We start from the raw sequence: 19,176 nt of genomic DNA, 5'->3' as shown, positions 1-19,176 counted from the left end.
TTTACAACTTCTGCCGATCTCCCAGCCTGATATACTCCCACTTCACTGGGATCAGTCCCACAAACTGCAGCAGTCTTACCATAATCTGTAGCAGGTAACTCTGGCTTCATTTGAGTACATTGTCTATCCTTTATCGCACTCCCTGCAGGCACAACAGGTACTTCCTCCCTGTTGCCAGAGGTGACTGAAAACATGTTTGCACAAAAATCTTGGCTTGCAGACAAAGACTTCTGCCCAGTAACCACATCTCCAGGCATGTTCCATAACCTGGGACAAGAAAAAAATTCCATGCCCCAGTTGACCACATTCCAGGCATGGTACATTTCTACACATATCTTTAGCGGGACGCCGCTCCACATCTCCACTGTAGCTCCTCCTTCCGGTTAACACCCGATCTCTTGTTGCTAAGGGAGATGGCACTCTTCCACCTGTACTTTGCTGACTCTCCCAAACGCAGCGACTTTGCACTCCTTGAAGCATTGTTGCCTTCAACTTGCCACGATCCTCTGTTGGCAATATGTTTCTCGCATAGTCCGCAGACTTGACATCACCGCCAGTGCTACGGGCAACCACATACTTCTCGAACTTCTGATCAGCCTTTTGGATATTCCTGGGACTCAAATAAGGCTTCCCAAACATTGTTGCAGACCTTTGTCTGGCCATGTCACCTTGTATTTGAGACTGAGACAAAGGGCAATTGTAGACAACATGCCCCCACTCTCTGCACCGCAAACAGCGCTCTTGCTTCAGAGCCTTGACAGGGCTTCTCCAATTGCATCCTCTTGTAAGCTTGGGACTTTGCACATTAATAGCTGGCCTGCTTGCACCAGCGTTGCCAGGGGCAACAGCATGCACTTTACCTTTAACTGGAGTTGGTGTAGCAAAAAACAGTCTGCAATATTCTCCAGCAGGCTCAAACCCTTGCTTCATCTTCGCAGTCACTCCACCACACTTTTGCGCCCTCCAGCAAAAAAAAAAAAAAAAATGAAGCACTGTCACTTTAAAGCAAGTTGCTTTTCACTTCATGCAAACTTTCCTCACCTGCACAATGCACACACAGATTGTGCTGTCTCATGCACACAAACACAGTTCATAGCAAAAAAAATAAGTTTGACTTTTCATTCACAGGTACACCACCTGCAACACGCAATGCCTTTTGCCTGGCTGCACTTCCACACACAGCCACTAGTTCCTGACTTGAACTTACTGTGGAGCAAGGACCCGGATTCCACCGTCTTGTGCCCGCATCCAACAACCACTTGTAATATTGGGGACCATTAACTGTCGTGGCAGATGCGTTTGTCAGTGATTCAAGCCAGTCAGGAACTATATTTAAGGGCATGGTAGCCCATTTATATTAAAAAGGCAAATAAAAGTCCGTAAGATAAAGGGTTCCCACCCAGGGGTTCATCTCCAGCAAATAAACACAATAGAAAATGCTAGCCCACCTGGCTCTCTTTAGCACTACCTCTTCTCTTTATCCTGATCACACAGACCATAGGATTCCTCAATGTGGATGGCTTCACTTTAGCGCCCACAGCTCTGCTTTGGCCTTAGCCCTCAGGCCATTCCACTGCCTCTTGCAGTCACACGTTCTGGCTGCCTCCTGCAGCCCCTCTGACTCCTGAAGACCTCATGACTCTCTGGGTGTGGAGCAGTCTCCAACTGGGAGGCATGAGGTCTTCCCATACCCTCATTATAAGTGCTGTGCTCAGATGAGCACACACCCTGCTTGTAATCTACAAAGTCTGGACACAGGGTTGGAGATCCCGTCCCTCCCAAGACACTATGGAATCTCCAAACTACAGAGCCCCATGACCGAATACCAAAACCTGGAGAAAGCTGCGAAAGCAGTTTTCTCCAGTCCACATTTATGCTCTGTAGCCTTGCACCAAGCAAAATGTGCAAACCCTGTGTCCCCCAAACTATCAATTTTACCTTGACAGCATCTCCTACTGTCACATTATGTAATAATCATTATGCCAATCCATTTCAAAAAGATGGGTTCAGCTATTAACATAGGTCTAGCTCCTCAGCAGCCAGGGACGGAAAGAACATTAACTTTTTAGACTTCCCCTTTTTCTCTGTATACAGGAAATACTTTGGCTCTGATCTTTCTAGCTTGTTCATTCTCTTCCATGTGCTGTCACTTGGGACGGGAGACCTTGATTATCAAAATTGCTTCTCCTTTTTCAGGTTTTCACTCACAGAAAACCACAGGAATTGGCTCAGAATAGATGAAAAAACTGGAGATATCTTTACCAATAGTGCACTGGATCGTGAACAAGAAAGCCAGTACCAGGTGAAAGTGATCGCTACAGAAAGAAGTAAGATAAATATATAAAGGGGTACTGTCAGAATGAAACTAGAAAGCTGCCACTGCTGATTTTTATTTTTAAGGTGCAAGCTCTGAGTATCTTTAGTCCTTAGTTAGTCACTGACCCCAGGGGTAGACATATTATCTGTACGAAGTGTGCATCTGCACAAGGGCCCTCTGGGACATAAGGGTCCAGTTATACTAGATGTAGACCTGGACATTGCTCTCTTAGGATACTTTTAGGATAGAAAATATGAGGTATTATTCACAATGCCCTAAACATGCAAGTGATGTCTGACTTTGATAACCTTCTTCACTTCATGCTTGATGGAAGTCATGGCCAATGCTTTTTCCCTTTGCTTCTTGATGTCATTTTGGATGAAAACAAAGATGATGTTCACTGCTTGACCACAGTTATATACAGTATAATGGGCCATGAGATGGTTCAGGGCATCACAAAGGTATATTTTAATTGCCTTGCCAGCATTGACAAGGGTCTTCTGGTTATTCCCACCATTGTCTGACCTGAAACAAGTTTCCATCCAGAAAACCTACAGAGCTTTTGAGAAACAAGACAACCATAATTAGAATACACATGGTATTAGTGATCAGTCAGTGCCCAGCTATCCAGTGATTAATCAGTGACCCAAGATGATCTCATTGATAATATTATCAAACATACACCGGATGCAGAAACATTGCACCTGTTATGTATTATTGATCAGTGTGCTTTATGCCAAGTGGAATACAACCAGGATTGAGCCCTTGTTTCAGGACAGCCTAGTCCTTCCCTGCAATAGATCACACAGAATGTGCCCAGCAGAAAGGTGCTAATCACAGAATTCCTAACAAAGTTGCACATGGACTGGTCCTACTCAGATTGCTAGGATGCCTTCCCATGTGTCCTGTGCACACACATGTACTTGGTGACCTGTCTTCATTAAGTGGCCACGTCAGGGGATGTATGGCAAAATATTCTAGCTCACTACTAATTTCCTGCATATTTCTGCTCTAGATTATCTGACTAGCACATCTCTGTTTAGAGTATTACCTCTGCCATTGCAAGTAAGAGCTGGTATGAGTGGCAGCAGTGGAAGGGGCATTATATGAGGGCAATCTGACCCAAACTGTCATTGGGTCCTCTGCACCACGGCCTGGTAGCTTAAACCCTGGACAATAGCATTATTGATTATTAATAGTGGTAAACTCCAAATGATTGGTGTATCTGTGCGAGCACAATCAGTTGAGGACTGGGCTGGAGTGCAGGGGGCTAGCGCTAATTATTGTATGTCGGGCTGGGGGCACAGAGTGGACAAAGTTCATCATTCAGAAAACAATTAGCGCAAAGTTTGTGACACATGTGGGACAATACATGGCCACCCTCTCCCTGTTCGGGGCTTTAATCATGGAGACTGGCAGTGGTAGTCAACTTTTGTGGCTCTGAGATTTCATATAACAGAATGCCATTAGCCACAAATGCAGCTGATGCTGGAAGATGTGAAGGTGTGTCACAGTAAATCATGCCTTCTAGGCAACCCACTTTTCACCATGTCCACTAATCAGCGTGACAACATGGCAAACTGTGCATGGTAAACTTTATTTCATCCACAGAAATTGTCCCTGTCAAGAAAAAACAAATTGGGTGTGGCAGCCCCCAAGCCAAAGGTTCCTGGTCCTCCTTTGACCCATACCCCCATTCTTGATCACCACACAAGTGATAGCCAGGCTACAATCCATACTTAGATAATATTTTTTCTGTTTACACTTCATTTAAAGCTCAACTCTAAAGCCATACTTCTCCTTTAACTTATCTGATCCTCCACTGACCTGGCAGATGGCGCTCCCCCATGCTCCAGCAGTGGACTCTCCTTCAGGGTCATCACGCCTGGATAACATCAGGACCATAGACTGCTAAGGCATTGGGGAGAAGATGCTGTGGGGATCGGTCTAGCAGAGTGGAGGAGCTGAGCATCAAGTTAGTAGATCATTTTATGTCCCTGAGACCTAAATGAGCAATTAACCCTTGCACAGCCCCACTGCAAAGGAATAATTAAGCTTCCCAGAGCTGGGTTTTAATGCAGATTTTTGCTTTGCTACTGCAAGGACTTTCTCATCCTTAGAGTGGACACAGTGTTGCTCTGAGCTATGGATGTGGGGAATTAATTTACTCTAGAAATAAATAATAGTAATAATGGATTAAGGGAACAGAGATTTCTCTTTAGGGCCCTTCAGTTGTCACAGATCTGAGGTCTAGTAATCCAGTTTTACCAGGCATAGGCCCCTGGAGACTTTTAACCACACAGGCTTATAAAATACCAGCTGGGTAGCAACTCTATTTACACCCCTACACTTTTGTCTTTCAAGGCTGTTTTTTTTTTCTTTAAAAAAATAATTGTTCTTTAGATTTTCCTCTATGTTCCCTCAAAAGCTTTGTAGCGTTTTCTTCAGACATTTAAGATTTTTATTTCTCTGTTAAGGTGGCCATACATGTATCAAAATTTGGCCAGTCCAGCAGGATTTTGCTGCTCGATTAGTGTATTCTGATGGCGGGTAGGGATGAGCTTCGAGTTCGAGTCGAACTCATGTTCGACTCGAACATCAGCTGTTCGCAAGTTCGCCGAACAGTGAACAATTTGGGGTGTTCGTGGCAAATTCAAATGCTGCGGAAGACCCTTTAAAAGTCTATGTGAGAAATCAAAAGTGCTAATTTTAAAGGCTTATATTCATGATATTGTCATAAAAAGTGTTTGGGGACCTGGGTCCTGCCCCAGGGGACATGGATGCAAAAAAAAGTTTTAAAAACGGCCGTTTTTTTCGGGAGCAGTGATTTTAATAATGCTTAAAGTGAAACAATAAAAGTGTAATATCCCTTTAAATTTCGTACCTGGGGGGTGTCTATAGTATGCCTGTAAAGGGGCGCATGTTTCCCGTGTTTAGAACAGTCTGACAGCAAAATGACATTTCAAAGGAAAAAAAAGTCATTTAAAACTACTCGCGGCTAATAATGCATTGCCGGTCTGACAATACACATAGAAGTTCATTGATAAAAACGCCATGGGAATTCCCCACAGGGGAACCCCGAACCAAAATTAAAAAAAAAAAATGACGTGGGGGTCCCCCTAAATTCCATACCAGGCCCTTCAGGTCTGGTATGGATATTAAGGGGAACCCCGGCCAAAATTTTTTAAAAAATGATGTGGGGGGGTCCCCCTAAATTCCATACCAGTCCCTTCAGGTCTGGTATGGTTATTAAGGGGAACCCCGGCCAAAATAAAAAAAAAAACGGAGTGGGGTCCCCCCAAAAATCCATACCAGACCCTTATCCGAGCACGCAACCTGGCAGGCCGCAGGAAAAGAGGGGGGACGAGAGAGCGCCCCCCCCTCCTGAACCGTACCAGGCCACATGCCCTCAACATTGGGAGGGTGCTTTGGGGTAGCCCCCCAAAACACCTTGTCCCCATGTTGATGAGGACAAGGGCCTCATCCCCACAACCCTGGCCGGTGGTTGTGGGGGTCTGCGGGCAGGGGGCTTATCGGAATCTGGAAGCCCCTTTAACAAGGGGACCCCCAGATCCCGGCCCTCCCCCCTGTGTGAAATGGTAAGGGGGTACCCCTACCATTTCACTAAAAAACTGTTAAAAATGACAAGAGACAGTTTTTGACAATTCTTTTATTTAAATGCTTCTTCTTTCTTCTATCTTCTATCTTCCTTCGGTTTCTTCCTCCATCTTCTTCTTCTTCTGGTTCTTCTGGTTCTTCCTCCGGTGTTCTCGTCCAGCATCTTCTCCGCGGCGTCGGCGTCTTCTTCCCTTCTTCTCCTTGGGCCGCTCCGCATCCATGATGGCATGGAGGGAGGCTCCCGCTCTTCTCTTCATCTTCTTCTCTTCATCTTCTTCTCTTCATCTTCTTCTCTTCTTCATCTTCTTCTCTTCATCTTCTTCTCCGGGCCGCTCCACATCCATGGTGGCATGGAGGGAGGCTCCCGCTGTGTGACGCTTCTCCTCTTCTGACGGTTCTTAAATAACGGGGGGCGGGGCCACCCGGTGACCCTGCCCCCCTTTGACACACGGTGACTTGACGGGACTTCCCTGTGGCATTCCCCGTGACGCCACAGGGAAGTCCCGTCAAGTCACCGTGCGCCAGAGGGGGCGGGGTCACATGGTGGCCCGCCCCCCGTTATTTAAGAACCATCAGAAGAGGAGCGTCACACAGCGGGAGCCTCCCTCCATGCCACCATGGATGCGGAGTGGCCCAAGAAGAAGATGAAGAGAAGAAGATGAAGAAGAGGAAGAGAAGAAGATGAAGAGAAGAAGATGAAGAGAAGAAGATGAAGAGAAGAGCGGGAGCCTCCCTCCATGCCATCATGGATGCGGAGCGGCCCGAGGAGAAGAAGGGAAGAAGGCGGCGATGCTGCAGGGGAGATGCAGGAGGAAGATGGAGGAAGAAACCGAAGGAAGATAGAAGAAGGAAGAAAGAAGAAGCATTTAAATAAAGGAATTGTGAAAAACTGTCTCTTGTCATTTTTAACATTTTTGACAGTTTTTTAGTAAAACGGTAGGGGTACTTTTGTACCCCCTTACCATTTCACACAGGGGGAGGGCCAGGATCTGGGGACCCCTTGTTAAAGGGGGCTTCCAGATTCCGATAAGCCCCCCGCCCGCAGACCCCCACAACCAACGGCCAGGGTTGTGGGGATAAGGCCCTTGAACTCATCAACATGGGGACAAGGTGTTTTGGGGGGCTACCCCAAAGCACCCTCCCAATGTTGAGGGCATGTGGCCTGGTACGGTTCAGGGGGGGCGCTCTCTCATCCCCCCTCTTTTCCTGCGTGTTCGGATAAGGGTCTGGTATGGATTTTTGGGGGGAGCCCACGTCGTTTTTTTTTTTTATTTTGGTGCAGGGTTCCCCTTAAAATCCATACCAGACCTGAAGGATCTGGTATAGATTTTGAGGGGGACCCCACGCCATTTTTTTTAAAAATTTTGGCCGGGGTTCCCCTTAATATCCATACCAGACCTGAAGGGGCTGGTATGGAATTTAGGGGGACCCCCCACGTCATTTTTTTTTTCTAATTTTCGCCGACCGAACGCATATATGCGTACTCGGCTTTCCGGGGTTATACCGGGATGATGCCCGCAGCTGCAGGCATCATCCCGGTACCGTTGTTTTCAGCGGGCGATCGGCTACCCGAATATATGCGGCTAAAAGCCATTCGGTTGTTATACCGGAGGAGCGGGAGGGGACATCCCCCCCCTCCCACCGCCTCCCGCCGCTGTTACCGGACCTCCCGTGCGATCGGGAGGCCCGGTGTCCGTTCGGCTGCCTTCGGCGGCTGGGGGCGGACTGGAACGAAGCTGCGAGCGGCTTCGTTCCAGCCTTCTTCTTGTAAATGCGGAAGCGACGTCATGACGTCACTTCCCGTTTACTCGGCTGCCAATGGCGCCGAATTTAAAAAAGTACACAGTATTCAGAATCGCCGTTTTCGGCGATCTGAATACTTTGAAGTGTAAAGGAGGGATGGGGGGTCTTTTAGACCCCCGTTCCCTCCATAAAGAGTACCTGTCACCACATATTACTGTCACAAGGGATGTTTACATTGCTTGTGACAGCAATAAAAGTAAAAAAAAAGTAAAGTACAAAAATAAATAAATTAAATAAAAAAAAAAAAAAATTTTTAAAGTGCCCCTGTCCCCGCGAGCTCGCGCAGCGAAGAAAACGCATACGGAAGTCGCGCCCGCATATGTAAACGGTGTTCAAACCACACATGTGAGGTATCGCCGCGATCGTCAGAGTGAGAGCAATAATTCTAGCCCTAGACCTCCTCTGTAGCTCAAACCTGGTAACCGTAAAAAATTTTTAAATCGTCGCCTATGGAAATTCAAAGGTACCGTAGTTCGTCGCCATTCCACGAGTGCGTGCAATTATAAAGGGTGACATGTTTGGTATCTATTTACTCGGCGTAACATCATCTTTCACATTATACAAAAAAATTGGGGTAACTTTACTGTTTGGATTTTTTAAAATACATGAAAGTGTCACTTTTCCAAAAATTTGCGTTTAAAACACCGCTGCACAAATACCGTGTGATAAAAAATATTGCAACAATCGCCATTTTATTCTCTAGATTCTCTGCTAAAAAAATATATATAATGTTTGGGGGTTCTAAGTCATTTTCTAGCAAAAAATACGGATTTTAACTTGTAAACACCAAATTTCAAAAATAGGCTTAGTCATGAAAGGGTATCCATACCAGACCTGAAGGGCCTGGTATGGAATTTAGGGGGACTCCCACGTCATTTTTAAAAAAAAATTTGGTTCGGGTTCCCCTGTGGGGAATTCCCATGCTGTTTTTATCAATGAACTTCTATGTGTATTGTTGGACTGGCAATGCATTAATAGCCGCGAGTAGTTTTAAATTACTTTTTTTCCTTTGAAATGTCATTTTGCTGTCAGACTTTTCTAAACACAGGAAACATGCACCCCTTTACAGGCATACTATAGACACCCCACAGGTACGAAATTTAAAGGGATATTACACTTTTATTGTTTCACTTTAAGCATTATTAAAATCACTGCTCCCAAAAAAGTCTGTTTTTAAAACTTTTTTTTGCATTGATCCATGTCCCCTGGGGCAGGACCCAGATCCCCAAACACTTTTTTTGACAATAACATGCATATAAGCCTTTAAAATTAGCACTTTTGATTATTCATGTTCGTGTCCCATAGACTTTAACGGTGTTCGCGTGTTCGAACAAATTTTTTGCCTGTTCGCATGTTCTGGTGCGAACCGAACAGGGGGGTATTTGGCTCATCCCTAATGGCGGGGAAGTCTCCCTGCTGCCAGAATACAAAGGCACAGTGGGGAGGATTCCCTCATCTACATTTTCGATGTAATTATTTTTGCTTTTTGACCAGCAGGTTGAATGAAATAAAATGAATCTTCTATGGGCTGCCTTAACAAATAAGTAACTATTGGGTCAGGTAACTAGAGCTGGCTGAACACATTTTATCCCTTGTACAACCTCCTTTGAGCCCCTTTCACACAAGCCAGATCCATTTTTGCTCAGTAGGGGATCCGTCCGCTGATCCCCTGCTGAGCTGAGCAGAGCGGGCAGATTTATGCAGAGGGGACATGGTGTGCCCTCCGATCCAACCTGGCCAGCCGGAGGGGAACGGATCCCCTTCCATTTCTTTTTTGCTAGGTTGGATCGGACCTGGAGGTAGCCGGGTGTAAACGGACAGAAGTCCGTTTACATCTGGTGCACTATAGAAGAGGGTTTGATCGGGTGTGGCTGATAAACCCTATCGGATTTCTCGTGTAAAAGGGGCCTTAGATTTACCAAAACTTTGTAAACATTCCATTAAGTTTGGAGTTGTTGGAGGATCCAAAGAAGATTGTAAAACCAGATTGTACAGTGAATGTTGAGTTTAAGACGCATTACTTATTTAAACTCTATTCATTATTTTACTGTGTAAAAATTATGAGCTCAAAAAATTAGTAATTAACAAGCAAAATGTTGCATGGGTGGAATTAGTATTTGTTGATATGAAATGGATATTTAACTAACGAAAGCCTCTGTTTTACTTTATTATTGGGTAGAGCATCTATCCAAAATAGTTTTATTATCTTCTCTCTTTTAAGTAGATCTAAACCAATAAAATGTGTATTTAAAATATTATTGTAATTTTAAAAGTAATATTGACTTTTTTTAAATCTGCAGCTTCCATTAAAATATTACCTGGTAATCCTACAATGGAGGTCATTACCAGCACTTCCTGTTATTGAATGACGACTCTCTGCCTCTGTCTTTCAATTGCTCTCCTGCATTGTCACCCCATCACACAAGTTTTCAAGAGAGATTTTGCAGGGTTTGGCAATATATGTTGCATAAAGCATGTCCCACCTTTGCTACCATTACTGTACGAAGTTGTTCTGAGCAATGATATGCAGCTGCAGCTAGCGTGCATGCACATAGTCAAGAAGTGGCTGCAAAGAGTAAAAACAGTACATTTTAAATGGAAAAAACATGGCAATGTTTTGTGATACACATAAGGGGATTCATTAACTGTCTTTAGAATTCTGACGTGCCTCCATGCAACAAATGTCAGTGTGGATGACAGATTGTAAACAGGTACATGAATCTGGGGCATGCACTTTGTTTTGAGGCGCCCTGAGGCTGAAGTGTCCATGTGGACACTCTGGCATTAGTGCAACTGTGCTTCCTTCTGCTGCTGCAGCTGTCAAGCAGACAGCAAAGCAGCAGAGTGTTTTGAAACTGGGTGGGTGGAGCCTGATAGGGATTCACACATGGGCGTAGCATAATGGGTTGCAGGGGTCAAAATCGCAACCCCACCCCTAGCTCCAAGGGGCCTCTGCAGCATCCCTGTCATATTATCATATCCTCCACAAAGTCCAGCTTCGATCTGCCCCACAGCCACGCTCGAGTACTGGGCTTCTGCTTTGCCTTCCATAGTCCACACCCCTCTGTTCTCATTGGCTGGGGAGAAGCTGTGAATCATTTCCTGAATGGAGAGGAGCATGTGGTGAGAACAGCCCAGGATGGGGAAGTGTCTGTGCTGTGTGCTGGCAACATGGAATGGTAACCAAGCTCAGCGAGCTAAGAAGAGGAGAGTGCTGTCCTGTAGCCACGATGGGACCGATGTCACTGGTGAGGTAAGACACCGCTCAGTGTCTTCTAGTCAGTAGCTGAGATTCTCTGTAATCCCCCTCCCCCACCTGGGGATGTTCGCTTACCCCACTTCCCTGACAACTGGGGAAAAGACACGCACCTCCGGGAGGTGACCTTCCCCCAACACCTGCCAACACTGACAGAGAAACCTTCAGAAATTGCTAAAACAAATCCCTTAACAACTCCTGAGGGGCTGCAGGCTCCAGATTTCATGTCACATGGCTTTTCCCCCCCCGATCTGAGTTTTGCCCTCCCCAAAGTCCCCTGACCACCCCCTCCACCCTGGATGCTATGCCCGCTGCTGAGCTTCTTTCCCAGTACAGCATTCTATACCACTCCTCCTCCGCAGGGCTGAAATCACATTCCTTTACAACACAGCCAGTCAGCCATAATCTGCATAGGGTGTATTTGCCTACTGCAACTACACTGCCATTCTGACCAGGGGATTTCACAGGTCCTCTGATTCTCCAGGGATGATCCCTGTCCTCTAATGTAAGGAGGAACCCTGGGAGCTCTAAACTCTTAAGCCACTTTGAGTATCTTGGCATGTGGTGGGTGTTAGTTGGGGGGGGGGCAGGTCAACTTTTGCATCAGGGTCCACAAGCTTCAAGCTACGCCTCTGGATTCACAGACACTAGTTCCCATCAGGTCAGCTCCCTATGTGATTGATAGCAGGCAGTGGGCAGCTCCTTACCCAAAAGACAGCCTGCTCCTGGCTATAGAATCAGGGCCGTCTTTAACGCAGGGCAAAAGGGGCAGCTGCCTTGGGCCCGGTCATTGTTGTGGGGCCCAAAGCAGCTGGGGCCCAAAGCCCCGTGCTTCCCGCAGTTTTCCTGGAGTAGCGGGTGCAGCCGATTTCCCCCCCCCCCGCTCTCCCAAGCAGCCACATTATGACAGGAGAGCGACATAGCTGCGGGCTTCATGTGCTAGAGCCCGCTCGTTCCGCTTCTCCCACTGTCAGGAGCTGCAGGACAGGAGTGACAGGGAATAAAGCAGATCGGTGCTCCGTGTTCCTCCCGCCCCGCCTGACAGACTTGTGTAGCCCACAGCCGAGTGAAGTGTTCTGGCTCTGTGCTACAAGTCTGATAGGAGGCGACTGCACGGTGTTTACCACTGTGAAGCTTCTGTCATCAGGGGAGAAAGAACGGTGGGGAGGGGGATTTGCATGAACAGAGAATCAGCTGTAATCAGGCTGGAGGTGTAAAGCCGGGGAGGGGGGTGTGAGTGTGTGAAAAGAGGTGAGGGTTTTTTAGGGGGCAGGTTGTGTAGGCTGATAAAGAGGTGAGCTGTGAATGGGGGGGTACAGAGCTGAATGTGGACAGGAGGGTACAGAGGTGAACAGGGGATACAGAGGTGAGCGTGGATGGGGGGGGTACAGAGGTGGATGGGGGGTACAGAGGTGAACGTGGATGGGAGGGTAAAGAGGAGAATGGGGGATACAGAGGTGAATTGTGGGTGGGGGGTACAGAGCTGAATGTGGACGGAGGATACAGAGGTGAACAGGGGATACAGAAGTGAACGTGGATGGGGGGTACAGAGGTGGATGGGGGGTACAGAGGTGAACATGGATGGGGGGTATAGAGGTGAATGTGGATGGGGGGGTAAAGAGGTGAACGGGGGATACAGAGGTGAACTGTGGGTGGGGGGTACAGAGGTGAATGTGGACGGAGGATACAGAGGTGAACTGAGGATGGGGTGGTACAGAGGTGAGCTGTGGATTGGGGGTACAGAGGTGAGCTATGGATTGGGGGTACAGAGGTGAACGTGGACGGGGGATACAGAGGTGAGCTGTGGATGGGGTGGTACAGAGGTGAAGTGTGGATGGGGTGGTACAGAGGTGAACCGTGAATGGGGTGGTACAGAGGTGAACTGTCGATGGGGTGGAACAGAGGTGAGCTGTGGATTGGGGGTACAACGGGGGAAGGGGGATACAGAGGTGAGCTGTGGATTGTGGGTACACAGGTGAACGTGGAAGGGGAAACAAAGGTGAGCTATGGATGGGGTAATACAGAGGTGTACTGTGGATGGGGGGTACAGAGGTGAGCTGTGGATGAGGAGTACAGAGGTGAGCTGTGGATGGGGAGCACAGAGGCGAGATGTGGATGGGAGGATACAGAGATGAGCTGTGGATGAGGGGTACAAAGGGGAGCTGTGGATGGGGGGTGTAGAGTTAAGCAAAGAGGTGTGGAGAGGTGACCAATAGATGGTTACTTTGGGGAGGGGAGGGTGATCTAAAGTATTGCCCCTTGTGCTGATTTTTTTTTCTGTGCCCTGTATGATACAAACGCCTCAGCACTGCACAGTACACACTAACAAGCCCTGTGTGTCGCCCTGGACTCCTCTGTCCCCCCCAGTCACCCTGGACTCCCCCCTCATCATGGACTCCTCTATTCCCCCCCCCCCATCATCATGGACTCCTTTATCCCCCCTCCATCATCCTGGGCTCCTCTATCTCATCCATACCAATCATCCTGTACTCCCCCATCCAGGGGCGTAACTAGAAATAGCAGGGCCCCATAGCAAAATGTTGGATGGGGCCCCCCTGCAAACAGCCCCCCCCCCCCACAGCTGCCCTAGTGTCAATGCAGCGTGACCTGTGCCACATATAGCGTGACCTGTGCACAATGCAGCGTGACCTGTGCCCAATGCAGCGTGACCTGTGCACAATGCAGCGTGACCTGTGCCCCATACAGCATGACCTGTGCCCAATGCAGCGTGACCTGTGCCCCACAGAGCGTGACCTGTGCCCAATGCAGCGTGACCTGTGCCCCATACAATGTGACCCGTGCCCCATACAGCGTGACCCGTGCCCCATACAGCGTGACCCGTGCCCCATACAGCGTGACCTGTGCCCAATGCAGCGTGACCTGTGCCCAATGCAGCGTGACCTGTGCCCCATACAGCGTGACCTGTGCCCCATACAGCGTGACCTGTGCCCCATACAGCGTGACCTGTGCCCCATACAGCGTGACCTGTACCCAATGCAGCGTGACCTGTGCCCAATGCAGCGTGACCTGTGCCCCATACAGCGTGACCTGTGCCCCATACAACGTGACCTGTGCCCCATACAACGTGACCTGTGCCCCATACAACGTGACCTGTGCCCAATGCAGCGTGACCTGTGCCCAATGCAGCTTGACCTGTGCCCCATACAGCGTGACCTGTGCCCCATGCAGCGTGACCTGTGCCCAATGCAGTGTGACTTGTGCTCAATACAGCATTGCCTGTGCCCAATACAGCCTGGTCTGCCTGTGCCCCATACAGCCTCACCTGTGCAGAGGAAGAGGCAAGCCACCCGGATCAGCAGAGAGCGGGATTGCCCGCTGTAATAGCTTTCATTTGAATTTCACGTCTTCCTGGGGCTCATCGTCACATAGCCCCACCTCTTGGCCCGATGCCTTTGATTAAGTCACACGTCCCGCATTTGATTGGCGTTCTGTCTATCAAAGGCGCCGGGCCAAGAGGTGGAGCTATGTGACGTGAGCCCCGGGAACACTGGAAGTTCTAATGAAAGCGCTTACATTGGGCAATTCAGCTCTCTGCTGATCCGGGTGGCTTGCCTCTTCCTCTGCACAGGTGAAGCTGTATGGGGCACAGGTCACAGCTTGCCTCTTCCTCTCCTCTCTCTTCCCCTGGCTGGGAGACTGTGCTGGCGGTGCTCTCATCCTCACTGGGCCCCACTTGGCTGCGGGCCCCATAGCGCCCGCATGGGTCGCTATGGTGGTAGTTACGCCCCTGCCCTCATCCCCCCCCCCCCAATCATCCTGGATTCCCTATTTCTTCCCCCTCAATCATCCTGCACTCCCCTATCCCCCCCCCCCAATTATCCTGGACTCCTCCATCTCTCCCCCCCCAATTATCCTGGACTCCCCCATCTCCTCCCCCCAATCATCCTGGACTCCCCTACCCCCCACCAATCATCCTGGCCTCCTCTATCTCTCCCCACCCCAATCATCCCCATCATCATTATACAGGATTTATATAGCGCCAACAGTTTGTGCAGCGCTGTACAACATGAGTGCAGGAATTGCAGTCACAATACAATTCAGTACATAAGTTTGCGTGTGTTTGTTCATTTTTAGAATGTTGGGGTGGAGAGCAAATTTGCATGGGGGAGGGGGGGCAAGATACACAGAGATGAAACAAATCCCCCTTCATATGTCATATCTGTTTATCTGCAGTCATCTCTTCTCTACTTCCATTCAAAGTCCAGAATTTATAAAGCTTGTCTGAGCTGTCAGGAAAAAAGGAGGCGGAGAGCTGAAGTTACACTTTGCACAGCTCAATGAGGAGAGCTCTGAGAGCTGATTGAAGGGAATGAACACACCCCTTCATACAGCACACAGAAACAGAGCTGAGGCTGTCAATCTGTCACATTTTTTTCTCTTGGTGTCAAGAAAACTTGGCAGAAGTGACTCATGCTGATAACAGAGGAATAAAGCAGCAAATTACCCTTATGCCCTGTACACACGGTCGGATTTTCCGACGGAAAATGTGTGATAGAACCTTGTTGTCGGAAATTCCGATTGTGTGTAGGCTCCATCACACATTTTCCATCAGAATTTCCGACACACAAAGTTTGAGAGCAGGATATAAAATTTTCCGACAACAAAATCCGTTGTCGGGAATTCCGATCGTGTGTACACAAATCCGAAGCACAAAATGTCACGCATGCTCAGAATAAATTAAGAGACAAAAGCTATTGGCTACTGCCCCGTTTATAGTCCTGACGTACATGTATTACGTCACCGCTTTCAGAACGATCGGATTTTCAGACAACTTTGTGTGACCTTGTGCATGCGAGATAAGTTTGAGCCAACATCCGTTGGAAAAAATCCTTTGATTTTGTTGTCGGAATGTCTGATCAATGTCCAATCGTGTGTACGGGGCATTAGTGCTCTTAATTGAGACAAGTACACACTATAGAGGGATATGCTTTGTTCCTATTCCATGTCTGAGGTTTACAATTACTTTAAATCAATAAGTTTAGTTCCGCTTTAAGAACTACCTGAATCTGCTACATGTGTCAGTGACGTTACCAAAACAGGCCGCAGGGATTTTTGAATCTGGCAAAGGCCATTTTAAAGAAAAATGTTGGCAGGGATTTTCTTTGATTCCTCCGACAGGGTTTTAGCAGACTACTATCAAGTCAATTCCTCTACTCTGATTAGGCCAGGTGATTGGCTGTTCAGGTTCTGCATCCTGGGAAAAGAGGAAAAGTACTGCATATTTCCAAGGGCTCAGACAGATGAGTGACAGATGAGTGACGGAGGAGTGTGGTAAAGGAGTGTATCTGAGACGGTGGTATTGTTATTGAGAGAACCTGTCACTTTTCCTGATGCAATTATGTTTATGAATTTAGTGGTAGTAAACCTCAGTTGATGAAAAAAAAAAGAAAACCCCTGCAAAGCAATGTCATAATGTGCTAGTATGCATGAGAGACCTACCTTAGAACGAAGCCCTGCAGTGCCGCGATGTCACCGCTTGAAGGCTTCCTTCAGGGTTTGTGTCCTGAGGCTACATGAGTGGCCGGGGGCGTGATGACGTCACTCCCGCATATGCGCGCCGGAAACGCCATTTACGGCATGTGCTCTGACGGTCCAGCACTGTTTACCGGACCTTCAGGGCGCATGCACTGTGCAAGTTTAGGAGATATTCACGGTACCTACAGGTAAGCCTTACTGTATTTGTATTAATAGCACAAAGGTAATCCCAAAGTGTTATTTCTACATGGATGATAAAAGCACCAAGTAGTGTAAGTTTTGTGAATTGAGCCCTTATGTTGTTTTACAGATAACCCACAGATGAGATCCTGGGTGTACTTCTACCTCTACATTGATGATGTCAATGACAATCCTCCCCGCCTGGCCAAGGACTATTGGGGTGATTTCATTGTCTGCTATCCATTTTCCAAACCTGCGTCATTTGAGTTTCAGGGAACCGATGATGACCGTCCTCCCGGTGGCTTGATTCTTAAATTTCGAATTGATAATGAAAGTTTTGCAAAGGACTGGATAATTAATGGCATTAACCGTAAGTGTCACTGATGTCTGTTCTCATAGAGTACTCTAGAATCACAGCTAGCTTACCTGTTATTACATTGTATTAGATTTAAATTATAACGAAAGGAAAACATTTTTTTTTTTTAGTTGTGGATGGCGTTGAGAGGGATTAGAACCCATGTTGGGTTTTTATTGCTATCTATGCCCCCATGGGGAGATTCACCTTCTCTATTTGTCCTGTTTACCATTATCACTGTACGTGAATCCCAAGTGATCCCTTGGATTCTTTCTGTACATTCTCTGTTCCCTTGAAGAGTGTCTCGAAATGCATTAGTTTATGAGACTGCTATACCAAAGTTGTAGCTATGATGACTTATCATTTTAACATTTGTCATTTTTAACTGATGTGTTTTAATATGTGACATTAAAAATCTTATTTTTATGATTTAATAGTCTTGATGCCTGTAAATACCCAATCCACATATACATTTACCAGCCACTTTATTGAGTACACCTTGCTAGTACTGGGTTGGACCCCCTTTTGCCTTCTGAACTGCCTTCATTCTTCATGGCATAGATTCAACAAGGTGTTGGAAACATTCCTCAGAGATTTTGGTCCATATTAACATGATAACATCACACAGTTGCTGCAGATTTGTCAGCTGCAAATCCATGATGAAAATCTCCCGTTCCACCACATCCCAAAGGTGCTCTATTGGATGAGATCTGGTAAATGTGGAGGACATTGGAGTACGGTGACCTCATTATCATGTTCAAGAAACCAGTGGTGAGATGATTTGAGCTTTGTGACATGGTGCATTATCCTGCTGGAAGTAGCCATCAGAAGATGGGAACACTGTAGTCATAAAAGGATGGACAGGGGCAGGAACAATACTCAGGTAGCATGTGGTGTTTAAATGATGCTCAATTGATACTAAGGGGCCCAAAGTGTGCCAAGTAAATATCCCTCACACCATTACACAACCACCAGCCTCAACCTTTGATACAAGGCAGGATGGATCCATGCTTTCATGTTGTTTACACAAAATTCTGACCCTACTATCTAAATGTCGCAGCTGAAATCGAGACTCATAAGACAAGGCAACAATTTTCCAGTCTTCTATTGTCCAATTTTGGTGAGGCTGATTGAATTGTAGCCTCAGTTTCCTGTTCTTAGCTGACACTAGTGGCACCCAATGTGGTCTTCTGTTGCTGTAGCCCATCGTCTTCAAGGTTCAATGTGTTGTGCATTCCAAGATGGTATTCTGCATACCTTGGTTGTAACGAGTGGTTATTTGCACGGATGAGCACTGATGTGGCATGGAAGTGGCCCGGATGAATACTGATGTGGCACGGATGAGCACTGATGTGGCATGGAAGTGGCCCGGATGAATACTGATGTGGCACGGATGAGCACTGATGTGGCATTGATGAGCACTGATGTGGTATGGATGTGGCACGGATGAGTACTGATGTGGCATGAATTGTGGCATGGATGAGAACTGATGTGGCATGGATGAGCACTGATGTGGCACGGATGATCACTGATGTGGCGCAGATGAGCACTGATGTGGCATGGATAAGTCATGGATGAGCACTGATGTGGCACAGATGAGCCATGGATGAGCTTGAATGAGCCATGGATGTGGATGGATGAGCCACGGATGGGGATGGATGAGCATGAATGAGCCATGGATGGGGATGAATGAGCCATGAATGGGGAAGGATGGATGAGCCATGGATGGGAATGGATAAGCCATAAATGGGGATGGATGAGCATGAATGAGGATGGATGAGCCATGGATGGGAAAGAATGAGCATGAATATGGATGGATGAGCCATGGATGGGCACAGATCAGCACTGTGGTAACTTCAGATCCAGCCCACAGCGCTGCTGCACCCGATCTCGGTGAGGGAAGGAGCTGAACTGGACATGCTCCGGTTTGTTGACAACTGATTGCTCCGTTATTTGATGGAGCGATCACGTGGTAAAGGGCCACTGTCATTGGCCCTTTACCCTGATCCGTGACACGCCGGGTCCGGAAGACCCGACGTCATGGGCAGTCCCAGGTGCACACCCCAGGGGGCCCAATTCTTGGAGGATGTCATTGTACGCCCTCCCAGAGTTATCTGACCGCGCGTTCCTTCACTGAAATTGGAAGAGAAG

At 47.5% G+C, this 19,176-nt stretch overlaps 1 protein-coding gene across 1 annotated transcript in view; it reads left to right on the top strand.

The window, feature by feature from the left end:
* CDH17 (cadherin 17) overlaps nucleotides 1-19,176 on the top strand; it is a 236,317-nt gene that overhangs the window by 198,035 nt on the left and 19,106 nt on the right. The window contains exons 14-15 of the mRNA XM_073631971.1: nucleotides 2,197-2,327; nucleotides 16,801-17,040. Of these exons, the coding sequence (XP_073488072.1) occupies nucleotides 2,197-2,327; nucleotides 16,801-17,040 (371 nt within the window). The remainder of the gene's footprint in view (nucleotides 1-2,196; nucleotides 2,328-16,800; nucleotides 17,041-19,176) is intronic.

The sequence above is a fragment of the Aquarana catesbeiana genome, linkage group LG05, assembly GCF_042186555.1.
Source record: "Aquarana catesbeiana isolate 2022-GZ linkage group LG05, ASM4218655v1, whole genome shotgun sequence".
Lineage (NCBI taxonomy): Eukaryota > Metazoa > Chordata > Amphibia > Anura > Ranidae > Aquarana > Aquarana catesbeiana.
This window is presented reverse-complemented; position numbering and strand designations above follow the sequence as displayed.